The sequence below is a fragment of the Lethenteron reissneri genome, chromosome 45 (assembly GCF_015708825.2).
Source record: "Lethenteron reissneri isolate LAM-NWPU_2019-01 chromosome 45, ASM1570882v1, whole genome shotgun sequence".
Taxonomy (NCBI): Eukaryota; Metazoa; Chordata; class Hyperoartia; order Petromyzontiformes; family Petromyzontidae; genus Lethenteron; species Lethenteron reissneri.
In genome coordinates this window covers 2,408,275-2,435,732 of record NC_083823.1, presented here as the reverse complement: position 1 = coordinate 2,435,732, position 27,458 = coordinate 2,408,275, and the positions used below count along the sequence as shown (strand labels likewise).

Sequence of the window (27,458 nt, the reverse complement as noted above, 5' to 3'; positions counted from 1 at the left end):
GACCGCCGGGCGCACATCCGGGCAACGTCGACGCCTTGGGGAACCTCACGCGCCGATTGGTCCAAGCGTCAGGTGACGTCACGCGAACGTCAATCGCGCGACCATGTTACGTAGGGGAGTTGGAAGACCCCCCCCCCCGCCACCCCTTCTATTGTAAACCAATAGGAAGCGTCTCCTTGAGTAAGATGGCCGCCGCGGGGTTGGGGGGGAGGGTTACGTGGCCGTAGGAGAAAGCGGAGTGCCCCCAATCTGGTGTGGGATTTCAAATCGCGGCTCCTTTGTCTCCGTGTAGTTGTTTGCGAGTCGCCTTTCTCCTCGATGTCGCCACATCGTCGACGGCGGTGCTAAGAGGCGGCAACGAGCAAGAGGGGCGACACTGAAGGGCGCCTCGAGCGAGAGAGCAAGAGAGACAGGGGGGCGAGAGCTCAAGGAGGTGAGTGACCCCTTCGCCTTGCCGGGATGACGGTAACAATCGCCATGCCTCTGATGTCGCGTCTACCCCCGGGGGCTCGGCAGGTCTCAGGATCAGTGGTCAATCTCTGATCGTGACCCTGGCCCTTGCAGTCCGTGCTTCAAGAGGTCACCGGGTTTGTGATACGATGTTCTGGGGCTATAGGAGATGTGGTTGAGGTCGTTGACCTGCCTGACCCATTGTTTGAAGGGGTCACTTGGCTGTGTCGTGGAGGTCCCGTGTGTGACCCTTGCCACGTATCCCACGTGTCTAGGGCAGGCTGGGGGTCAGCGACCAATATCCATAATACAGGACTTTTTAATCGATCACATCGCGTAAGAATACAGTATATAAATGTGTCGTCAGACCCGCCACCACCCGGCGCAGCCAATTCGTAAGGTTTGTCACGTAAACAGAACACGGTGGGTTGTTAGGCTGTGGCAGACGAGTCGGACCATGAGCTCTTGACTTGGTTACGAATTATTCGAGGGCTCACTAAGTGTGTGCTGCGTTCAGTCTGTGTTGTCGCCTTACCTTGTTTTGTTGTCAGGCGAGAGTTGCACGGACTTGTGTGTTGTGTTGTGGGGGGTGGGGGAGCGTGGTTAGCGCGCACCCACCCACTCACCCACCCACCCACCCACTCACTCACCCACTCACTCACCCACCCACTCACCCACTCACTCACTCACCCACCCACCCACCCACTCACTCACTCACCCACCCACCCACCCACTCACCCACCCACCCACCCACTCACTCACCCACCCACCCACCCACCCACCCACCCACTCACCCACCCACCCACCCACTCACCCACTCACTCACCCACCCACTCACCACCACTCCACCCACCCACCTCACCCACTCACCTCACCCACCCACTCACCCACCCACCCCACCCACTCACCCACACCACCCACGCCACCCACCCACCCACTCACCCCACCCACCCCACCCACCACCCACCCTCACCCACCCACTCACCCACCCACCCCACCCACCCCTCACCCACCCACCCACTCACCCACCCACCATCACCCACCCACCCACCCACTCACCCACCCCCCACCCACCACCCCCTCACCCACCACCCACCCACTCACCACCACTCACCCACCCACCCACTCACCACCCACCCACCACCCACCCACCACTCCACCCACCCACTCACCCACCACCCACCACTCACCCACCCACGCCAGCCCACTCACCCACCCACCCACCCACTCACCCACCCACCCACCCTCACCCACCCACCCACTCACCCACCCACCCACCACTCACCCACCCACTCACCCACCCACCCACCCCGCACCCACCACCACCCACCCACTCACCCACCCACTCACCCACTCACCCACCCACCCACTCACCCACCCACCCACCCACTCACCCACCCACCCCACCCACTCACCACCCACCCACCCACCCACCTCCCACTCACCCACCACTCACCCACCCACCCACCCACTCACCCACCACCACCCACCCACTCACCCCCCACACCACCCAACCACCTCACTCACCACCCACTCACCCACCCACCACCCACTCACCCACCACTCATTCCACCCACCACCCATCTCCACCCACCACCCACCCAATCACCCAACCACCAACCACTCACCCACCAACCCATCACCCACCCACCCAACCCACCCACTCACCCACCCACCCACCCCTCACCCACACACACCACTCACCCACCCACCCACCACCCACCACCCACCCACTCATCCACCCACCCACCCACCACCCACCCCACCACTAACCCACCCCACAAACCCCCCCCACTCACCACCACCCACTCACCCACACCCACCACCCACCCACTCAACCCACCCACCCACCACCCCCCCACTCACCCACCCACCACTCACCCACCCACCCACTCACTCTCACCCACCCATCATCACCACCACCCACCCACCACCCACTCACTCACTCACCCCCCAACTCACTCACTACCCACCCACCCAACCACTCCCACTCACTCACTCACCCACCCACTCACTCACCCACCCACTCACCCACCCACTCACCCACCCACCCACTCACCCACCCACTCACCCCACTCACCCACCCACTCACCCACTCACTCACCCACTCACTCACCCACTCACTCACCCACCCACTCACCCACCCACCCCACTCACTCACCCACCCACCCACCCACCCACCCACTCGCCCACCCACCCACTCACCCACCCACCCACCCACTCACCCCACCCACCCCACCTACTCACCTCACCCACCCACTCACCCACCCACTCACCCACCCACCCACCCACCCACCCACCCACCCACTCACCCACCCACCCACCCACTCACCCACCCACCCACCCACCCACTCACCCACCCACCCACTCACCCACCCACCCCCCCACTCACCCACACACTCACCCCCCCACCCACCCACTCACCCACCCACCCACTCACCCACCCACCCACTCATCCACCCACCCACCCACTCACCCACCCACTCACCCACCCACTCACCCACCCACCACTCCCACCCACCCACCACCACTCACCCACCCACCCACCCACCCACCCACCCACCCACCCCCACCCACTCATCCACCCACCCACCACTCACCCACCCACTCACCCACCCACTCACCCACCCACCCACCCACCCACCCACTCACCCACCCACCCACCCACCCACCCACCACCACTCACCCACCCACTCACTCACCCACCCACCCACCCACCCACTCACTCACTCACCCACCCACCCACTCACTCACTCACCCACTCACCCAACCACTCACCCACTCACTCACTCACCCACCCACTCACTCACTCACCCACCCACTCACCCACCCACTCACCCACCCACCCCACTCACCCACCCACTCACCCACTCACCCACCCACTCACCCACTCACTCACCCACTCACTCACCCACTCACTCACCCACCCACTCACCCACCCACTCACCCCACCCACCCACTCACTCACCCACCCACCCACTCACCCACCCACCCACCCACTCACTCACCCACCCACTCACTCACTCACCCACCCACCCACCCACTCACCCACCCACCCACTCACCCCCCACCCACTCACCCACTCACCCACCCATCCACCACTCACCCACCCACCCACCTTACCCACCCACCCACTCACCCGTACTTACCCCCAACCATCCACTCACTCACCCACCCACTCACCATCCATCACCCACTCACCCACCCACCCACTCACCCACCACCCACTCACCCACCCACCCACTCACCCACTCACCCACCCACCCACCCACCCAACACCACCCACCCACTCACCCACACTCACCACCACTCACCCCCCCCCCCCCCCCCCACCACTCACCCACCCACCACCCACCCACACTTCCACCCACTCAACCACCCACTCACCCCCCACCCATCACCCACCCACTCACCCACCCACCACCCAACTCACCCACCCACCCACCACCCACTACCCACCCACTCACTCACCCACCCACTCACTCACCAACCACCCACCCACCCCCAAACACCCACACTCACTCACCCACCCACCAACCACCCACCACCCACCCATCAACCACCCACCCACCCACCACCCAACTCATCCATCACTCACCCACCCACTCACTCACCCACCCACTCACCCCCCACCCACTCACCCACTCACCCACCCACTCACCCACCCACTCACCCACCCACTCACTCACTCACCCACCCACCCACTCACCCACCCACTCACCCGCCCACTCACCCACCCACTCACCCGCTCACTCACCCGCCCACTCACTCACCCACTCACCCACTCACCCACCCACTCACCCACCCACTCATTCACCCACTCACCCATCACTTGGGTGAAGTATGGTCAATCAAACTCCGTGACTGACGGTGGTGGGTTGACAAAGAGCTTGAATACGTCTCGTTTTACTATTCACAGTACCCCTACGAGTGTCGCCCTCTGATAAAGGTTTGTGGTTGGTCACAATTTCCAATTGGCATAAGATTAAGCCACTCTGTAAAGGGCGATAATGTTTACCGCTGCTGGCTTAAAAGGCTTCCCCCCCACACCGTGTTGATCACGGGGGTTGTTTGACCATACTTCACCACGCTGGTCACCACACGTACTTGTCAACAACCCCCTAACTTATTACAGACCAATTCAGACCTTATTGGTCACCCCGTGCCGTTATACATCTCAACGTTCACAAGGTAGAAACACAAACAAATGGACAAAAACACATTGTTTGTGTGCACCTATTGAAACGGCTGTACGCCGTATGGACCTTAAAACTCAATTTCCACGTAGAAGAACACGGGGTGGGACCTTTTGGTTAGACAGCTGTGAGTGCAGTGAAGGGATAGGTCAGCCTGGTTCATGGATAGCCAAGCTCACCGCTTCACCGACCCCAGTGTAATAGCACACGAGCAATACGTAACACACCGCCTTTGCATATTGACAGCTGCATGTTGTAACGGTTAACAAAAATAGTGAACATTGACATTGCAATGCGGTAATGTAATCGGTGCAGGCACATCAATCGTGTGCCCACCGTGTGACTGGATAGCTCCCGAGTTGCTGGGGTGGGGAGGGGGTCATCTGAGTGTAACGTGGTGGTGCATTCCGGCGATCAGCTTCACCAACCAGCACAGCTGACCGGCATGGGTGAAGTAAGTGGTGGTGGTGGTGGTCACGCGGAGTTTCACTAAATCCGAGGGCCAGGCTCAGGTCTGGGGTCACAGGCAGGACCGTGAGAGATGGGGGGGGGGGGAAGGCTTGGGTTGACCATGGAAGATGATGATGATGGTGGTGGTGGTGATAATGTAAAGCACAGGCACACTCAGATGTGCAATAATAGATATATCACCCCACTCCTCCCCCTGAAATGTTGAGGACGGCTGCTTGCGTTGTGGCCGAAACGTCGTGAGAATTATTTTATTATGTTTTATTTTTATTATTTTATTATTTCCCTTCTACGTGACTTTACCGAAATAACCAAGAAGATGTTGAGACATATGTTCATTTTTTCTATATACAGTACAGTACATTTGTTAATAAGTGTGGAATGAAGATTTGTTTTCTCCCTTCATAATAGTGAAATTGCAAGTAAATAAATAATGATCATTGGTGTATATTGAACTTTAGAGTTTGGATGTATGCATGTTGAACTTCTTTTGCACCGTACGTAGCCAACCGTGTTAATCGGAGGAGAAAACAAGGTACAATAGATATGAGACAGTACCAATAGCAAGTACACAGGAGACAATGGGCAGTACTGATAAGGCAGTACAGACAACACCAGACTCTACAGATGAGACGGTACGTAATGTACGGTATGTTGAACTTCATTCGCACCGTACGTAGCCAACCGTGCTAATCGGAGGTGCAACAATTCAGGAAAACCTATTTCAGGCTCGGCACTCTTGGTAGGAAAACAATTTGCCACTCTCGAAAATGTTTAGGCTGGGCGTGCCACCGCTGTAAAGTGTCAGTGACGTTATTTACAATTTGACATGACGAACGCTATGTGCCATACATGTTGTCGTTACACTTGTTTACCCAGCAAAGCCTCACTGAGGGTCTTTTGACTCTTTTTTTCAGGAGGGCCCTGCCAAGTCTTTGCAGTAGGGGACAATGGTTGCTATGCGTTACTGCAATCCCAATTGAGTAATTTGCGAGTGATTTAAAAAATGTGGTGAATGTTGGACCATAACACCGGCACTCAATGGCCTAACTCTTGCGAATTATTCCATGGGATGATCTTTAACGTGAAGCATACGGCGTGTATGTTTTTTTGGGGTCATACACTACCGCAGTATTAATCAGGGTGGCCACTGGATTCGAACGTTGAACCTCTGCAAAGCGGCTAACGCACTACCGCTGGGCATATGTGTGTGCGTTTGGAAAACTGCGTATTGTATGTAACAGACACACGTGTATCTGTCCATGTAAAAAAAAAAACATTTAATGTTTAATCCATCAGTCGAGATATCTTTCGTACCAGCATTTCTTTAATCAAGTGAAATCTGGAAGTTGTTTTTTTCCGACCTCTCTTTGAGTGGCATCATCAAAGATGTAGCCTGCGAAGAAGTGTTTGCTACTGGGCTGCCACTGGGGTACACACAGTACAGTGTTTGGGGCATGTGGCAGCTCTGGTTTGGAAATGGTGTCACTTTCCAAGAGATAGTGAAAATCAGTGGATGTGCGCCTCGTTAAATAAAGTCAACGGGATTCAATTAACAAAAATATATCTCAGTATAGAGCATACGAACTTATCCGCGTGTAAGGGAATGTGTGTAACATTGTACTGAACGTGGAATGAGCGCAAGTGCAGCTGATGTTGACACAATTCTGTTGTGTACATTTTAGAGTGCCGTGTTGGCATGGAAAAATGAACATTGCTGGCAGCCGGAGTTTACTCGGTGTTAAACAAATGGTAATTTAAGAGGCTAAACAATCCCATGTTCGTACTATTGAGGCGAGGTGTCTTACTATAACAGTGGCGGTGTTAGTGGTTGGCGCACCTCACGGTGAGTTGGGCATGATGAGTTTGATTCCAGGCCATGGCTAACATCAGTGGCAAGTCGTATCAGAAAACTGTTGCTGCCACCATCTCTCATACTCTTAGGTTTTTTCGGTAAAGTCACGTAGGTAAAAAATATAATAATAAACAATAATAATAAATGAAAATAACTCAATTAAATCACGACGTTTAATTGAGTTATTTTCATTTATTATTGTATGAATCCTTGCAGTCACGAAAGTTTCAAATCTAGAATTGCCACCATCTCCTTTCACCAACCCACACTCACCAGCGTGCTTAGGTTTGGTCAAACAGTTCCTCATAACCTACACAGTGCGGGGAGGGGGCCCTAAATCCAGCAGTGGATTGACAGTGAATACTGTAGTAACAATCTTAACATCTCGATTTAAAGCTTTCGTGACTGCAGGGATTCATCTTCTTGGTTCTTTCGGTAAAGTCACGTAGAAGGGAAATAATAAAATAATAAAAATAAAACATAATAAAATAATTCTCACGACGTTTCGGCCACAACGCAAGCAGCCGTCCTCAGGTGAAGAAACAGGTCTGTCGGGAAGACAGACTCTGAGGACGGCTGCTTGCGTTGTGGCCGAAACGTCGTGAGAATTATTTTATAATGTTTTATTTTTATTATTTTATTATTTCCCTTCTACGTGACTTTACCGAAAGAACCAAGATGATGAATCTTAACATCGTCATCACTGCCAGTGAGACCTCTGTCCAAGATATCCGTGCCAAGTGATCAGTGTAACTTTTTTTTCTCAAGAGCGAACATTCAAAACTGTACCGTCACCATGCTCAATCCACGGCTAGACAGACGAAGCAGGCCTTCCCCGTCTCTCACACAAATCCTGCAATTTAACATCGACACTGCCACCTTCTTTTCATCATGGATATTTACACTGCGTAACATTACACGTACAAGCTGATTAAAAAACACGTTCCTTCGGAGTGGGCAGGTAGGAACTTGGTTGGACAGCGCATTCGTGCACGACAGACAGACAAATACTCCCCGGTGGGCAGTGTGGAACCTGTTGTTCCTACTTGTATAATGGTGGTAGTAGTAGTATTAAAAAAATAAGTGACGAAGACGCGCATATGTTGAGCCATTCGGCCCAAGGGATTATGTAATGACAGTCATAAACAGCTGTTTTTGGAGAAGGTGGGGGGCGGTGGGGGGGTGAAGGGGAGGGTCGTTTGGGAGGATTCGAGGGGTAAACACGAGCACGTGGACGCTGACGGCTTCCACCCCACACATTCCACTGACGACGTCACTGGTGAGATTTTCACTTAAAAACATCAACACACCGACCATGAAACTTGGATGGGTTTTTTTTTTCTCAGAAGCTAAAAAAACAACCCCAAGGCTGTTCGGCGGTCAACGACCCTGTCCGGTTAAACGCGTTGGGGTTGTGCTCAGATTGTTAACATTCGTGATTGTTAGTCTACACTTAAATTTCGATGTAAAGCTTCGTGACTGCGGGGATTCATCTTCTTGGTTCTTTCGGTAAGGTTACGTAGAAGGGAAATAATAAAATAATAATAAAACATTAAAATACAATTCTCACGACGTTTCGGCCACAACGCAAGCAGCCGTCCTCAGGTGAAGAACAGGTCTTTCAGCGTCTGAAATTCCGACAGAATTTCAGACGCTGTCTTTCCGACAAACCTGTTCTTCACCTGAGGACGGCTGCTTGCGTTGTGGCCGAAACGTCGTGAGAATTGTATTTTATTATGTTTTATTATTATTTTATTATTTCTCTTCTACGTGATTTACCGAAAGAACCAAGAAGATAGTCCACACTTGTGATGAAACGTGACAAATCCCTTACTAATTGGCTGTGTCGGGTGGTGGAGGGTTACGACACATTTATACTTACGCGATCTAACCCAAAAACCTTTATTATAAACGCTTATTAGTTCACGTGTGTGTGTTTGTAAAAAAAAGATTTACATTTGGGGTTATGCTTCCGTGAGCACTAGAAGTTGTTAAACCATCAGCGTTTTAGGATATTAGCTATCACTCGCCATCAGCACTTGAGATTCATAATCATGTGTATTTTGCTGTTGTTAAGCAGTTTATAACACTCAAAAGTAATCAATACAACAGGTAAAATTCGTGTTAAATTAATACTTAGTTATTGTTTCGCATTAGTTTATTAAAATTACTGCAGTTTACACTTGAGACCTATACCTCATTAACACTGGAGATGAGTACATACTTAACAATTGATCGATCGGAGGGTTCAACACCGAGGTGACATCGGAGCGTGTACGGCGTTTGTTTATAGTGCCGAAAGTGTTTACCCGAGTCAAATGTTTCCGTCTGCATGAGTTCCGTGACGCTGTTGACCGGGCAGCTTTGATGTCAACAAGGCTAAGGGCAGCTCACCCTTTGTCGGAGCTTTCCCCACGTGAGACACGAGGCTTTGGGGAGACCCTGACGTTCAGTATAAAGCAGCAAGGGCCAGTGTTGTTTGGCGCTGGAGTAAAATACAAGCGGTTCAAATGTTACAGGGCGGAGCGGCGGTGCAAATGCACTGGGCTGGGTGGTCCAGATGTCTTGTGACCCCCCTCCCCCCAATTTATTAACCCCTATTGTTTTTCTTCCTCTGCTAATTCATTTCTGTTTTCACACCCATTGGTATGCAAAAATATTAAGCTTTAAATAATTAAATGGGTGTCACAAAACATCTGGACCATCCTGTTGTACTCTGGACGTGAAGTCCTGAGTTCAATTCCCGGTCACGGCTCACACCAGCGGCAAGTCATGTCCACACCGCAGAGGTCGCAAACGGGTTTTGATTCCTTACCCGTACCCGGCCGCACCAGGGTCGCAAACGGGTACCCGTACCCGGCCGGGTAGCTGGGTATCGGATAGGGTACGGGTATCGGGTACCCGGTTGCGACCTCTGCCACACCGGTCCTGCGAACCCCGTCTCCTCCCTCCGCTTCCCCAGTCCGCACCGACCAGCATGGTGAAGTATGGTCAAACAACGGCCATGACTTACATTGTGTGGGGAGATCGTCATCGGGCACATGGCTGTGTAGCGTTCAATCAGTTGACAAGTCTTTGTAAATCCACAGCTGAATGAAGGCCTTCCAATACCGCAAAGCAGTCGTGGGGGTTGTCAGAAAAGCAATTTACAAGGTGATGCATTCTGTGCTCGGTAAGAAACTGAGGTACAAAATAGTTTACAATCGAAATCATTCTTGGAGAGAGTAATATGTGTGGGCTACGCATCATGTTAGCTCTACTTAATAGTCCCCCTACCTTCCAAATTTCTATTAATTTCCACGAATTTTGTGATGATCAAATATAAAGATTGGTCATTGTCTCATTTCCACGTTCTGTTTTGTACTCGCCGGCTAATTTGCATTGCCTTGTTTGTACCGTCTCGTTTATAATAATCATACCACAAGAAGAATGATTTACATTTTTATTTAAAGCTTTCGTGACTGCAGGGATTCATATTCTTGGTTCTTTCGGTAAAGTCACATAGAAGGGAAATAATAAAATAATAAAAATATAAAACAATATATTTTTTATGTTGTTATTTCCCTTCTACGTGACTTTACCGAAAGAACCAAGAATAAGAATGATTTATTTATGATAAAGTTCCATCTGTTACACTTGCGACGTCTCGGAGTGCCTCACACGCGACGACAAGCGACGTGCACCTCAACTGAACACATTTGAAAGGGCACCCCCAGTGGCAGCTGTCCCTGTGCGGCAAAGGGGTGACGCGGCAACCTGGCCCGAATGCAGACACGAGAGTCGGAGATTAAAGGGGCGGTGATTGCTGCTGTCTGTAATCACAATTGAGTAATTTGTGAGTCATTTGTGAGTAATTTTGCGAGCAATTTTCTAGTTTGGTCAATGTGGACCATGCTGCCTGCACACAACCACAGCGTGTTGTTGTTCTTCCCACCCGCACCTCCCGATCGGCACGGTTGGCTGCGTACGGTGCAAAAGAAGTTCAACATACCGTAACATACGTGTACCGTCCCATCTGTGCAGTCTGGTATTTTGTCGGTACTGCCTAATCGGTACCATCTATTGTCTCCTGTGTACTTGCTGTTGGTACTATCTCATGTATTGTACCTTGCATTCGATCTCGTTTGTATTGTGGATACTATTTTTGTTTGTTGTTTTAGTTGATCATTATTTCTGACCATTTAGCTTTTCAATGTTGTTTACTCACGTTTTCATCTGCAAACACTTCTCTTCTCAGTCATCCTTTGCTTATAGCTCAAATACCCCTTTTGTCTGGCACCTCGAGATTGTACTACCGCATGGGAAGCCCACGAACTCATGGTCCACGCCAAATCGCATCCACCGCACAGAGCACGGCAGATGCGGATACCTGATGGACAAATGGAAAATGCAAAACTCCCCAGTGTCCGACTGTGCTCATCCAGAAGAGACCGTACAACGTTTCACCACGAAATGGCCCGATCCGCAAATAAGAATCGGAATCTTTATTTATCCTGATTAAACAAATGCTGATGGTAAACATTGTTCGAGAAAGCTATTTTACAGCCGGAATAACATGAACAGGATTTGGAGGCATGACAAAATGTTTATTTTTCTACATTTTTAGTCAGTGTGCCACTACGAAGGAGACATCACCACAGCGATATACAACTCCACTGCTCCTGGCACGCGTGTCTGGCTTGACCACCTGAATGTGAAATTGTAGTTGTTACATCTACATCGACAGCCGTACGAAAGAAGACTGCGTCGGAGGCATGGTATAAATAAGTGATGATGATGATGGTAAATCGTAAATATTACAAGCAAAATTCTATCACGAGTGGAATAATCTATTTTAACCAATGAAGCGTTTCCTTCTATTTATATTTGACAGTGCGCCTCCTATTATAGAGAGGGGCTCACATTCTCGGTTTGTGGATTTTAGCAAGATGCTTTCGTAGATAACCTAGATTATCCGGATGCTTTCTGGTATTTTAATTAACAGGTTTATATCATTAAGAGCCTACGGTCAGACGGTGGTCACCAGTCTAAAACCATTTGAACGGAGTACCGCAATTGCCCTCTTCCAATTTGCGCTTGCAGGGAATTTAATATTTAGCTTTGATTGAGCATTGCTCTGTGTGTGTTCAATATTTTCAATTCCTCACGTGATAGTGTGTTTGTTATTGTGTGTTGGCCTTATTGTCGCACAGTAGGTGGCACGGGTAGTGCATCGGCCAGTCAACTCAGTCAGTCGACCCATGGTACCTGGGTCTGCCCCGTGACCTCCTGCAAGCGGACGTTCGACACTTCACGTGGCCTTAATGTGCACATAGCCTGGCACAAGCCCCGTGGTGACGTCACCGGCACTTAGTGGCGAATGGCGGTTATTGTTGGTCTTTCTACTTCATTGCTGTACAGTACTTTGTTGATTTATTTTCTTTTCTGTTTGGTATTCTGGTGAGTCGGGGTCATCTTGCAAATGAGACTGTCCTGGTCTCCTGAGTTCTCACCTGGATATCGAGAAGGGTTCTCCTGAAGCCATCCACTGGCTCACTCACCAGCCTACGAGATGAGGAGGAGCAGATGAAGACGCAGCCTTTCCTCGGTTATCCCAGTGGCTCGCTGTGCAAACCTACTTGCGATTCTACATTCCTGCGGCAGATCTAAATCATAGAAGCGAAAATGTATCTATTATTGAATTGAATCATGCCAATTGAACGTTTGGGTGGTACTCCCCCCTCCCTACCCACCCCTTTCCCCCCCCCACTTGACCCAACTCTCACCTGGGCCCCCTAGCTCCCCCAAGCTGTCTCTTTAATCCCGCCTCGTGTCTCCTCCTTCCGTACAGACACGATGGCGAGCACACTGGGCTGTTGATGGCTGCCACGATGGAGCTCTAGGCGTGGTGGTGGTGGCGGCGGTGGTGGGGGCCTGGGGCCGGCGGAGGTCGGCAGGTTGGAGGCCGGCGAGAATGCGGCGCCGCAGCCTGCAGGGACGCATCGAAAGTCTGGGGGGCGGCGGAGCGACGCGGGGGGCGGGGGGCCGCGTGCTCCGCTCGGCCTCTCCCGAAGAGCGCACGTCCCTGGTGAGGCCCGGCACGGCACAGTGTCACCACAGCTGCTGCTGCTGCTGGTGTTATTCTTCTTCCGTATGGCTGACGTAGATGCAGAGCAATAAGTACAATTCCACATTCGGTGGTCAAGCGAGTTAATCGCGTCAGGAGTAGAGGCAGTGTGCCACTGTGATGTCTCCCTTCGTATTTGTGGATCTCGGGCATTGCGTCATTATACGTGCTATGGTCTGTTCTGGATGGTCACAGTCGCACGCTGGAGAGTTTTTAAGTTTTCATTCGTGCATCAGGTATACGCATCTGCTGCCATGGTTTGCGCAGTGGATGCGGTTTGGGGTGGACCATGAGTTTTCCTGGAAGATCAAATCCAGGGATCTTCCGCGTTGAGTCTTTCACAAGGTGTTTTGTTTGTGAGTTGTTGTTGTTGCTATTGCAGACACATTAACTAATGCGTGTAACTGGCAGTGGTGGGCTGCGACTTCCACAACAGCCAATCGCGCACGGGCACACCGTGTGACCTGGCACCCCCAGCCCCACAGAGCCAGTCCGGAAATACCACAGCCATGTTGGTGCCTCAAGTGACCAGGGCATCTCAAGTTGCCACCTATCCCGCTGTTTTGTTCTCAGGATCGCCTTCTTTACCGAGGTAGCCTTCCGTACAGGAAACGTACTCGCAGGGCGAGCGATGTTTTGTCACCGTCACAAGTCTAATGTCGCTTAAACTCTACGAGAGTCACTACAAGTTCCAACTTAGTTTTTTGTTGTTTAATCATGACATTGGTGTTATGTCACGAGAATAAGTGTCCAGCCAGATCTCTTAACAGAACCAGCATGGCAGTCCAACCAATATTTAAACTTGCCACAGCTGGAATTTTTGCCGAATTAAAGTGGGAAAAAAATAATATCCGATTGTCTTTTTTGTTCAGTCATCGGTGAATGTGTTGAAGCCATCACCCCACTACACTTGTGAGCAAGGTTTAACCATGGGCGGTTTAAACTCTAATTTAACCCAGGGTCTCGGCTGTTCCAGCTGAGACCACCTGGCCACCTCCAGTGTAGACTACTGAAGATGTGGCAACCCAAAAAACAAACGGCTCTTGATTTGTGTGTCCTGGGTCTCCCCTTGGTGAGTCCAAAGCTAAATTAATGAGAAGCAAATCTTAAAGTCACTGAAACTCAGACTTTGAACCGCAGTCAGCTGCTCTGTCACCAAAGTCCAGTGATGTCGCTGCATCCGCCACAGGGATGGAGGAATGCTGCGTCACAGGCAGGTGCTGGTGAGATTGTTGCGACTTGGAGAGGCCTTCATCCAGCAGCGGATTGACCACAGCTGGTGATGATAATTCGCCAAAAACAAACTTTTTTACTGTTGTTGTAAGGTATTATGACTGCTTTCAGCCATAGTTTAAGCAGTGCTTCGTGGCGGAATCACAGTGGGACAGGTGGCGTTCATGCACAGGGCGCACGCGAGACGAAATCTACGCTCCGCCTGTTTTGGGAAGGCCGCGTGCTCTTGAGGACAAGCGCGCTGTCACTGTACGTAACCCGAGCCGTGGCACGGCGCCTCCCTGCAATTATACCGGCACCAGCGCATCGCCACGCTTGCCCCCACACCGTTTCGCCCGCAGCTTTTGTCGTCGTCGTCAGCCACGATCAATCCACTGCTGGGTGAAGGCCCCTCCCAAAGCCGTCGCCATCTCTTTCGGCCCTGCGATGCGACATTTCGCCGAGCTCCTGCGCGCGAGCTGATTCCATCGCTCCAAACGCACAGCGGACGTCCTCTCGGGCATGTTCCCTCCGACGTGTTCTCTCCGGCGTGTTCCCCTACTTTGGCTGCCGCTTTGTCGTTATTCTCGACCACTCACGACGTGTTCTCCTCAAGCCCATGTGTTTTTCTTAGCGGTCGATACGATGTCTCGAACAATGCTTGTGTTCTTTGCTATACGTGTTAATGATCATAATTCATAATAAAGGTTTTTGGGTTAGATCGCCTAAGTATAAATGTGTCGTAACCCTCCACTGCCCGACACAGCCAATGATAAAAGGATTTGTCACGTCAACAAAACGTCAAATAGTTACTTCTTCAGCCCACCGGTGTGTTGGAGAGTAAATCCACAACATTTACAATTTGAGTAGTACGACGTTTCGCTGGTAATTACAGAGATCAGAGGTGGAGGAGGGGCAAAATTATAATTATATAATAGGTTCGTAATTAGTTAATTAGTATGTGTTTTATCTGTAAGAAATTTAAAGTGTAAGATGTATTACTTAATAATACGCTTCCAGGCTGCACTAAGCGTGTAGCTGTCAGAGCGTTTAAAATTATTTGTATTTCTCTCAATTTCAACGGATTCTCGAATTAGTCTTGGCCAGTAATAATTAGTTTTACACGACACTTCAAGGTTATAATAGCCCCCCCTCCTCCTCCGCCTCCGATCTCTGCACCTGATTGGGTTCAGGTTGATGACGTCGTCAAATCGCCCGATGATGCTGGATCTAATCACCAGCGAAACATCATGGTACTCAAATTGTGAATGTTGTGGATTTACTCTTCAACACACCGGAGGGCTGGAGTAGTAATTGATTGGCGTTTTATAGTAATAGGTTTTTAGCCTTTCAACTGGTACAAAACTGACACCTTTACACAAGGCATCATGTTTGCAATAACCACAACACAAGCAGTCAAAATGCAAACAAAAAGAAACAACTCTGATGATGATAATGATATGCACTGCCCTTGAAGTTGATTGGTCCACACCCGAGACAACTTTTTTTAGAGCCTAGTCTCCATTGGTGTTGGACCAGATGACGCCAAAAGGCGTTATTGCAAACATGATTCCTTGTATAAAGATGTCAGTTTTGTACCAGTTGAAAGGGTTAAAACCTATTACTATATTTTGCCACTGGTAAATGAGGTCTCATAGTGTAATTGGCGTTTTGTTTATGTGATAAATCCCTTACTAATTGGCTGTGTCAGGTGGTGGAGGGTTACGACACATTTGTACTCACGCGATCTAACCCAAAAACCTTAACTATGAATAATATTGGTCGCGAAAGCCTACGCGCGTGAACTCTCCCTGTTTCTCGTAGCAATTCCAAGTATGCACGTCTTCATACTCCTTTGCGCACCTTTCGGCTAATTCACCTTTTCACTTTTGCAGCGTTGTGGGACCACATGAATGTCTCCGCACTTGGCAGGGACTGTTTACTGGGTTCTGTTTGCAGGTTGGCTCGTGAAACGCTGACACTCTGGAGTGCCTTTCGAACACTCTGGGCATTGTGTCTGCATGCGATATTATTTATATTTTTTTTCTACAGTGCTCTTTGAAAGCAATCGTACACTCGCGGCAAGGTCAACATCATTCCGCTGGTGAAACGGCTCTGGCGGAGGACAGAGTGCGTTCTATACGCCCTCTTTTGGGAGAAATGTTTACTAGGCGGTTCCCATTTGCACCCAGGATTTAAACAATAATTCTACGTTATGAAGGCAGGGAGCAATTGGGGAGACTTTGGAGCAATGAAAGGAAGTACGGTACAAAAATAAACGGTCCATTATTTGACAAAACATCCGGCCTTTTCAGTAAACACATTCATACAGTCTATACTTAATTTGGAGCTTTCGTGACTGCAGGAATTACTCTTTGGTTCCTTCGGTAAAGTCACATATAAAGAGGGAAAATAATTAAGTAAATACCAGCATGCTAGGAAAATAAAAAATTAATACAAGCATGCTAGTATTTAATTTATTATTTTCCCTCTTCCAGTGGCTAGCCGAAAAAATAAATAAATTAAGTACTAGCATGCTAGAAAAATAATAAATTAAATATTTGCATGCTAGTATTTCATTTATTATTTTTTCTCTTTATACGTGACTTTACCGAAAGAACCAAAGAGTCATACAGTCTAATTTACAAATGTTTGCATATGTTTTTTTTTGCCCGGGTTTGTTTGCGACGAGCAGGCGGCTGGCGAGGGGGGTGCCTCCGTGCCGGGGGGTCTCGTGCTGCCTGTGTTCGTCTTCCCCACGGAGCTCAGCTTCTTTGCGGATGACCAGCGCTCACACAAGCAGCTCCTCACCATCTACAACCCCTACGAGTTCCCCCTGCACTTCAAGGGTGCGGCGTCGCAGTCAAGTGGCACCTGTGTTTGTTTGGCGTGATGCGGCCGCGGATCGAAAAACTTCCAAGGGTTTTTAGATCCGCGGCCCTACGTTGGATCCGCCACTGGCACGACACTGGCACGACATCGGCACGACACTGGCACGACACCCCTTCAAGTGGAAAGTTAAAACAATACAAATCCAAAATAATACTTGCACTTGCTATTGGATGTATTAAGATTTTAGCTTGTTGTCCTTCCCCCGCACCTCCAATTATCACAGTTGGCTCCATAGGAAGTTCAACATAGATACATTTATTGCAGGCACAAGAATCGATTTGGATGTGTGTCAGTGGTTAGTTGCATGCCTAAACATCGTGATTGAAGATGCCATTTAATGCTTCAGTGACTCGGATCAAACTGCGAGCGCAGGAGCCAAGCGGGGGCGGTGGTCGGGTGGGTCTCGGCGTGATGTCCAGTGGCGTGGGCGAGTGAGTGAGCGAGCGACAGAATAAGAGAACGAGTGGTCAAGTGGGCAAGTGAGTGAGAGGGTAACCGAGCGAGTGGGTAGCGGGGCAGACAAGTCGGAGAGCAATCGGACGGGCGAGCGAATGAAGTTTCGCTGTCTTGTGTGTCCGCAGTCCTATGCACGGCCCCCACACGCTACACCGTGGTGGACGCAGAGGGGACGGTGAAGGAGCAGTGCTGCGTGGACATGTGAGTCGCCCACGCCCGGACGATCTGCCACTCGCACTGGGGGAGACGAACGCTGCCGAGACGGACGTTCGCGTGTTTGATTGCCAGACGATGGAAGCACAGAAATAAGTCTGATGTTTTAAGTCTGCGTGTGGTAATCGCAAGCAGCCAGTCCGTTCCATGAAGCGTTGTTGTTCACTCACCGGGCCAGGTCCCGCCCTCTCGAAAAACTAATTTGTATTCATGTCGGGTGGTGGAGGGTTTTGCAACAGAAATTTGGCCAGATGACGACGTCGCCTCGTCCAAAAATCGATTATGAAACGGCCGAAGTTGATGTTTGAAAAGGGGAATTTATTTTGTGTGCTCACGAATTACGCCGCTATTGTTGTGAGCGAGCATCTTTGAAGGCTGGAATGGGGCATGAGAGGGTGGTGTGATCAGCACTACGCCCTAGTGTTGATGTTTACACACCCTCAGCAGAGAATCGTTTCAAACGACATCAGGTTCGAGTATACACCACTGTTATTGGACACGAGCGGGAATCGAACTTGGGTGACCGGGTTTCGTAGTGCAGCGTGGTAATCAATAAACTACCGCTCGTTCGCACACGCACACAACTACGAAGATCCCCCACACAGCCCTAACAGACTGTTGGGACTGTTAGTAAGCACCTATGAAGGCCGGCATGGCACACCAGGGGATGGGTGGCACACACCAAACCCGGCCGCCTTTGTCTCCCTAGTGGCGATGTTGACACGCCGCACAAGGTACTCATTTGAGGCCTAATCGACCTAGGGGAGGCCCAGGGCCGGTTCAGATAATCGTCGCTGGTGTTGGCGGCGAGCGTAAAACGAACTTGGCTTTTCAAGTTCGTAGCGCAGCACGCTAACCACTACACTCCCGCTCCCTGCACGCACGCACGCACGCACACGCAGCACCATCCGGCACCACGCGGCCAGCCTCGCCGAGCACGTGGGGGAGACGGACAAGTTCCGCCTGGTGGTGTACGGCACCAGTGGCGGCGCCGAGGGGCGGAGGGAGATCGTCGCGACGCTGCACGCGACTGCCACGCAGGCGGCGCGCGGCGTGGACGACGGAGCCATGTCGCTGCCCGCGCGCCTCGAGGTGTGGGTCGCCCGCCCATGTCGCCATCGTCTTCGTCGTTTCGATTTAAAGCTTTCGTGACTGCAGGGATTCATCTTCTTGGTTCTTTCGTTAAAGTCACGTAGCAGGGAAATAATAAAATAAAACATAATAAAATACAATTCTCACGACGTTTCGGCCACAACACAAGCAGCCGTCCTCAGGTGAAGAACAGGTCTGTCGGATAGACAGCGTCCGAATGAACACCACCAAGCTTGGGGTGTGTATGTATTAAATATACGCTGCCAAGCTTGGTGGTGTTCATTCAGACGCTGTCTTTCCGACAGCCGTTCTTCACCTGAGGACGGCTGCTTGCGTTGTGGCCGAAACGTCATGACAATTGTATTTTATTATGTTTTATTATTATTTTATTATTTCCCTTCTACGTGACTTTACCGAAAGAACCAAGAAGGTCTTCGTCGTTCTTAAACGTTGCTACCAACAATCATAATAATGACGGTCATGGTCATAATCGTTGCGTTGATACGGCGTCGCGACAAACGCCTCGGCAACTGAAAGTCGCCTCTGCGTCACGGGTCATCTCAAACGTTTCAAGGGCGTGGCCCAGTGGCAGCCGTTCCTGTGCGTCACAAGGCGACTCGGCACCGGGCCTACACATGCCAGCAAGGGGCAATGATCGTCATGTGTTGTAATCCCAATTGAGTCATTCATTCGCGGCGTAATTCTTTTCGAATTTGACAAATTTGGACCGTGACGCCCAGCTTGTTTCGAAAGACATGTTTTGCGTCCCCTGTAAAGCAGACCGTGCGTACTTATGGTCCGTACATTCACAGTAATAGCCAATAAATTGTACTAATAAAACCAGTGCTAGCTCTTTTATTGCCAATACATAGCTACACTATGCTTAACCATCGTGTTACAACAACACATGGGAGGTGCGGGTAATTATCGCTCACATTGCATCGTAAAGTATGGGTCGACTGTGGTCTCTGTGTAAGTCTGTGGGTCTGTATGTAAGTGTAATAGTGACTGGTGAAGTGTCACTCCCCATTGCTCACGTCACCGCCCATCGTGCAATACAGGAGGTTCAAATGGTATCTGGTGACCCCAGAACGTTTCTAGTCCACCGATTAACAGGGTGGCGTTCCACACGCGCGCGCAGGTGTGTATGTATGCACAACTACTAGCCAACCGTGCTAATCGGAGGTGCGTGTGTTGGCAGAGGGGAGGAGCTTCAGCGCAGAGAGACGCGGGGCGACAGAAGGCCGGAGAGAGGGCGGCAGCTGCAGTGCGGGAAGCCGACTCCATATTTGAGCGCGCTCACTACACACGCGGTACCGCCACTGCACACCGCAAAACACCGCATCGCATTCGATTCACATGTGCTTCTCTTGGCAGCGAGCAGGTTTATTCAAATACCACCATCCCCGGCCCGCCCGCCACAGCAAGGCAAATGGGTATACCTCAGTCGATTGGGAGGTAGCTTTTGGTGGGGTCAAGTGTGGGTATTCTTCCACCTACAACACATCTGCCGAGCATGGAAGTGTAGGCCGAAATGCCGTTGAGTGGAGACCTTTTCGCCAGCAGTAGCATGAGCAAGGATTTGCAGGGTTTTGTACCTTTGACACGGACACATTGAAACACAGCTGTAACCAAATTGATATGCGGTCAATCTTGCCAGATCTCGAAAGCTAAAGCAGACTTGAGCCTGCATTAAGATGGTTCTTGGATGGTTGACCACCACACGCAATTGGTGGCTACGTTGTCAACAGAGTGCAGGCCGTGCACCTGCACCGGGGCCCACATGCTGTTAAGGGGGTAGGGGGAAGGGCCCCCCAGGCGCCGAGCTACTTAAAGAGAAACCCGGAGAGGGGGTGGGGGTGTCCCATTTCATTCCTCGCACCATGGCCCATGTCCAACCACCACAACGCCACCGTTACCCTCGCTGACGCTGGCTGTTGCGCCGTCCTTCTCTCTCTCCTGCACCCCGCGCGACGACCGAAGCAGGTGTGCGCGCGGGTAGCGGCGCCAGCTACCTGGTGATCCTGACGGGAGTGGTGTGCGTGGTGGCGCTGATGCTACCCACGCTGGGTGACACGGGCTCCCTGCTGCCCCACTACCTGCATCTCACCGCCCACCAGAAGCTGGTCGCTGCCTATGTGCTGGGTACGGATTTAGGGTTGTTAATAGTATTCTTTGGGTTCGAAATGAAACCGGAAGAAAAAAATGAAATGTTATCGGTACCGAGGCTCCCACAAGGATGGTGTGTGGCAGTTTGGCGCAAGCTATCAGTCGTGTCGCTACGGTCCTCTGCAGTGAGTGCAATGTCTTTAAAAACAACAGCGCTATGCCTCTCTAAAATAACACTGAGCCGCTTGCGTGTTCTGAGATTCAGAGGTGAATGGGACACCCACCCTGCGAATTTCAGACGTCTCGGACATGGGAAAGGGTTAATTCGCGTTAAGCGCATTAATAATTGGAAAAGAAAACAAATCTGAATTGGTGTCCGGTTTACCGCACGTATAGAAATGTTCAGCATTTAATTTTGCACGTTTACCTTTTTAACTGAAAAACAAAGGCCAGCGGCCACTGCTGTCACGGTTAAAACGGCGGTCAAAATAATGGTGGTAAAGCTTTTTTTAAATCCACCCCCACCGCCGTTCTACACACAGCAGCATAAATAAGTACTACCGCAGGCACGTCAATGGGCAGGTTGCGTGTGGTGGGGTACAGCTGTGGACCGACAAAGGGCTGTTGGATGAAGTTAAATAAATAAAAATATCAAGAAATTGGGAATACCAAAGCTGTTCCAATTAACATTGTGACCCATGGACCACACGGAGTGGATGACTCGTGACCTGATTTTTAAACCCCCTGGTGCACGTCAACACGAAATTTGGCAAAGTGGGCTGTGAAGCACGGAATATGCTACACCGCTTTTCACCATAATTTTAAAGTTTCTTAAAATCCTTCCTCACCCTTAGGCTTACTCGCTGTAATTAAAGAAATCCAAGGTCAATTAAAATGTGCTCCTGTGGGTGACTGGGATTATCCCTGGAGGAGCGCGTCATTTTAAATCGCGACAGCACACGTGAACGTAAAGTTTCCAAATGTGTCTTTGATCGCCTCCCTTTGATTTTACGTAACTATTTCGTACTTTGGAGTGCGTTCTTTATTTTAATAACGTGACGTGTTAATAACCGCATTGCGTTTGATAGCTAAATGAATAGATACTGCATTCTTGCGTTTTGAACGCATGGCTTGGATCTACAGTCATGATAGCCATCTGGATGTTGTCCATTTTCAACCGTTGAAACTGCATTTGCAGATCGTGTGAAAAGTGACGGGCAGCGCATGTATGTCGAACTTCTTTTGCACTGTACGTAGCCAACCGTGCGATTCGGAGGTGCGGGGGAAGGACAACAAACTAAACACAACCCAATTCTAACGAGCAGCGATTTCAAGCGACGCTTGTCATTTGTGCCGGCAGGGCTCGTGACGATGCTCATTCTGCAGGCCTAAATCGGCGCCGCCAACGACCTCGGCCGTGCACGACCCTGGACTGCTCGTCTCAACCACATTTCAACTTCGCTGCAAATGGAGGCGGAGCGCACCCACGCACGCGCGCACACGCACCCACGCACGCCAGCGCGTACGCAGCCCTCCGATCAACCTTCCCGAGCACCCATCGCCAAGCTCACAGGTTGACTCGTGGGGCTCGGCGAGCCGAGCCGGTGGCCTTAGCGCAGCGTGCGTTCGTCGCTTAGCAGATAACAAAAAAACACACAATCGTACCGACCACCAGTGCCGCACGTGCGTTGCTCGGGGGACCGAGCGCCGGTGAAGTCCGCCGTTCGCTTTCGCCGTCCCGTGGCGCGGTGTTTACGTGGAGCGAGGACGCCAAGTTTCTCCCTCGTGGTCAAGCACTTGGGCCGCTTTCACTGAACTCCTTCGCGAGCACTCAAGTTCACGTTTCTCCCCGCCTGCTGCTGACCCCCCACCAAGCTCTGTGGGACGCAGCAGCAGCGTCGTCGTCGACACGAAGCACAAGCGCTGCATATCGCACTGGCGCTGCTGTTGTTTGTGTGTGTGATGTGTAAACGCTAACAGACCACAGCCGTCCACATGCACATCACTTTTACCAGGGCTCTTTTCGCGAAAGTAAATCCTTAAGGGCATTGCCGCGTCAAGTCATTGAAGGGAAACAATATAAATATGTATATAATTATCACGTAACCATCTTCCTATTTAAAAAGTTGATGCAAGGCTCCTCAATGCATGCTTTTTAGGATACCATATGCCTTCGGGGCAATAACTCTGGGCCAAATCGAATAAAAGGCATTAACCAGGATGTACAACAACAGCAAAAACTACAATTTTGATTCAGCTAGCATTTCCATGTAACCACCATGCTACAAACACAGTGCATAAACGGTGTAAAAAAAATATTTCATGGACGGAAAAAAAAGTGCATAATACCTTGTATACATATCTGCCAACGTTAAGTTAAAAACACAAATCTAAACCTCTCTTGTCCCGACACCCACGGAAGCTGCATTAGAGGGCTTTCGGCGCGTCCTGCGGCAGTGAGGGTCTGCACTCGGGGGGGACCTGTCTCGAGCCGTGGCTCCAGAAACGCCATCGCGGCGACGAGGAGGAGGAAGAGGCCTCGCGAGTCCTCCGTGTTGCTCAACGGTTGTCCGGAGAACGGGGCGAGCAGTCCGCCCCATCCCGCGTGAGTCCTCCCCCCGCATGCGCCATGTGCAGGGAGCAAAACGACCGCAGCCCGTGCGCTGCCGCCTGCCACTGGGGCGTGGATTTTCTTTTCTTTCTTTTTTAAACGGAGACCTCCGACGCCCGACGTGCCACAGTTGGTTTACCCTGCCACTCTGCCGCCGACGCCGCGAGAATGCACGGGAGAAAAAAAATGTACAAACTTTCCTTCAAAGTGTGAAGTTGTCACAGACTACGCATCTCCCTGAGTGACAGAACATGCTGTGTGTGCTATAATAATGTACAGCACCTTTGCCAAGCCACTGCTGGATGAAGTCCTCCCAATGCCGTGTGTTTGATCCTGTCGTGTTTGACCATACTTTACCACACTGGTCAGTGCGGTTTTGGTGAATGTGAACGCAGTGTATTAAAAATGTTTTTTTTTTTTTTATCTCTTGCCTTGCACGCCCGCACGGAGTCTGACGCGAGTGTGATCGTGTGTGGCGTTTTGAAACAATGCAGTTGACTCTGCAACTCAATGTCTTGTTAAGTTTACAATCGCTTGTATTTGTGTATTTTTGTTGTCGTTGTGAAACTTAGCCTTGATTTATCAGTCGTTATTTTATCATAGAGGACCTTGTTTAAAGTTACATTAGCTGCCTGTGTGTTCAAAACTACAATACGCAATACCGACATGCAGGTCTCGAAGTATTTGAACTGTTCCGTTTACATTGCCTTTTATTGTATTTTTATTAAGAATTTCCACCTAATTTACATTCACTGTAAATATTCAAATTCTTCGAAGTAGCAGGGCATTGCAACGTAGGGATTGCTATTGACTTGAAAAGTTCCATATCAAATCATGTAAATTATACAAATTCACACGCAGTATGAGTATGTAACATTACTCTTTGGCCATGTAAGCAGTTACAACATTAAAACTGAATAAGAAATATCTGTAACGCCGTACATTTTATACGTGATTGTATCCTAACCACTGATACTCTTTAAAGATGGGCTGCCAATTTTTTTCACAAATTGTAACAACTTGCAATGAAACATAGAACTCAAATAAAGACACCCCATAACACGTGTGTTGCATGAATTATGCAGTATTTTTTATTACGCACGTTTACCCAGGACCCTTTGAGTCTCAAAACTCTTTCAACAGTCCGACCAAGTATTTGCTGTTGGAGCCAAGTTGCTATATACAATTCAAATTGAGTAATTTGCAGGTGATTTTCCAGCTTTGGGATTTTTGGCCAATTCAAGTTATAGTGTACGCCCTTTTTACTGGTAGGAACCTCCTGGTTCCACCAGCCCACAGGGGACTATTGTGTCCGTCCGTCATGCATCCAAAAATGGGAGGGGTGAGGCTGGGTGGAGAGGGGAGGGTGGGGAGGGGCTGGGTGGGGCTGGGTGGGGAGGGGCTGGGGAGTGGAGGGTGGGGCTGGGTGGGGGGTGGGAGGGGTGGGAGGGGTGGGGGGTGGGGCTGGGTGGGGAGGGGCTGGTCACCCCGTGGTGCCCTTATATCAACGTTTAACCTACTCACGCCGGCTTGTGCCCACCCTCACAGTCGGGCATATTTGCGGAATACACCACGCCGCCGTTGACCCTGGCCATTGACCGAGCAACCCAACGTTCCTACCAGCTCCCTCCGCAGCAGGATTGTGTTTATGTACGAGAGGAAACCGGAGAGACCGGTGAAAATTCATGCAGAACAGGGGAAGAACATACTCCATATCGAAAGGCAGCTGAGCCAGAAATCGAACCTAGGTCCTTGCTGTTTGACACTATGCATTATCACTGTCATCCTGTTCATATATACGATGCATATTCATTGTTCACTCCTTTCCCCAAATTCAGGTACTGTCACAATTCAGGGTCACGATTTGATTCAAGGAACAATTTTTTTTGTTGCCCCAATTTGTATCTTCTCATTTGTATTTTGTCTCGAGTTCCTTGTTATTCTGTCGCGATTGTTCCACATCGCGCATTCATTTCTTCGCAGGTTCTTACGCGCACAATCGATCCATAATCAACCTTAACTGAAGAATCGTTACGTACTTATTGCGTATGCACCAGCGGCAATGCTGGCTGTGCCCACTCAGGGCGTAAGTCAACGGGGACACGTCACGAGATGACAAAACTTACATTCACAATTCCACAGACAGCAGTGCACCTCCCTGCACGAGAACAGCTTCTGGAAGATGACACCACAATACATTCAGAGGCAATGCACCTCACATGCTTCTGCTATAGGTGTTAATCACACGGAAAATTAGTTTTTAGGCCTTGGTGCTGGTATAAGGCAACGTGACCAAACCAAATGTAATCATGTTTTTTCTTTCGTGCAGTCTGCTGACAAGACTAAGACCATCAACTCAATTCACTTGAGAACGCAGTTGAACCCAGAATTGCGGCGCTACCGGTCCAGCACTCTGAGTGGTGTTGGGCCCCCTGAGTTACCCAGCCACCTTTGCGTTTCTGCACTTCGCTGCTTTTGCTGGCTTGCCCCGCATCGTCCATGGGCCACAGCTGAAATTGGTACCACCGAAGGTAGCGCAATCTGAGTAGCACCGGTGTAGTTACATGGCTAATAAGAGTGAATTATTTGATAACCCCCACTCATTTCAAATGGTGATCATGTATAACGCTGGTCAACAAAAGAAAAAAAAAATTCTGGCCTGGACTTTTGCAGCTGTTTTAGACTAATTTCAGGGTGCTGATTCCAAATGTGATCTCAGATTTGCTCCATCACATCTCATTTTTATGCTATCGGCATACCCTATTTTCATTGATTTTACCCGAAATTAACTGTCACTTATGATTGCAAGTTGTTGCGAGTCAGTGACTGCTTTAGTGTTAAAATATGGTGCTGTATTTTTAGGTTAGTGTGTCTATAATATCATTTTATGTAGATATCCACATTTATTTAATATTTTTCTTTTGCAGTTTTTATTGAAAATGCAATATTTGATATCTCAAAAAACGTGATAAACAAATATTCTTAGGTTTTTTCGGTAAAGTCACGTAGGTAAAACATCAAAATTAATAAAAATTAAATAAAATAAAGATCACGTTTCGGAGGCAACACAAGTCTCCGTCATCAGGTGGGACCGTCACAGCCAGATTAGCTGATCTTGATGCAGCTAATCTGGCTGTGACGGTCCCACCTGATGACGGAGACTTGTGTTGCCTCCGAAACGTCGTGATCTTTATTTTATTTTTATTAATTTTGATGTTTTACCTACGTGACTTTACCGAAAAAACCTAAGAATATGAATCCTTGCAGTCACGAAAGCTTCAAATCTAGTGATAAACAAATACTGATGCCAGATTTTGAATCGGCACCCCAAAATTACCTTAAAACCGTTGGAATACCTTATGCCAGAAAAAGTGTGTTGACCAGTGTAATCCACTGCTTTTGGCCACATACAGAAATTGTAACCGCGAAAGTGATGCCACCTCAGGTAGTACCGACAGGTGAGATGCCCCACCGGCTGGGATCATGGACTTGCGGCAGGGATACATATGTCTTTCATCACAAGTGGACACTGCAACCTGGTGTTGTGAAGCTGCATGGAAACACGTGAATTATGGTTAAGGACATGGGCCAGTCATCTTCTTGGTTCTTTCGGTAAAGTCACGTAGAATGGAAATAATAAAATAATAAAAATAAAACATAATAAAATAATTCTCACGACGTTTCAGTCACAACGCAAGCAGCCGTCCTCAGGTGGAGAACAGGTCGGCTGCTTGCGTTGTGGCTGAAACGTCGTGAGAATTTTATTATGTTTTATTATTATTATTTTATTATTTCCAT

General features: G+C 49.8%; 1 protein-coding gene across 2 annotated transcripts; it reads left to right on the top strand.

Moving 5' to 3' along the window:
* Positions 1–185: 185 nt before the first annotated feature.
* Positions 186–24,726, top strand: LOC133353805 (motile sperm domain-containing protein 1-like). 2 transcript variants are annotated; one of them, XM_061570225.1, is made up of 8 exons: positions 186–433; positions 12,800–13,036; positions 16,983–17,136; positions 17,761–17,836; positions 18,751–18,940; positions 20,142–20,253; positions 20,924–21,085; positions 22,410–24,726. In XM_061570225.1, exons 2-8 carry the CDS (start codon positions 12,923–12,925, stop codon positions 22,439–22,441), a joined length of 840 nt encoding a protein of 279 aa, XP_061426209.1. In that variant the 5' UTR covers positions 186–433; positions 12,800–12,922; the 3' UTR covers positions 22,442–24,726. The 2 variants fall into 2 exon arrangements, with proteins under 2 accessions (XP_061426209.1, XP_061426210.1); XM_061570226.1 differs by having other exon boundaries at positions 189–433; positions 20,927–21,085.
* Positions 24,727–27,458: the final 2,732 nt, after the last annotated feature.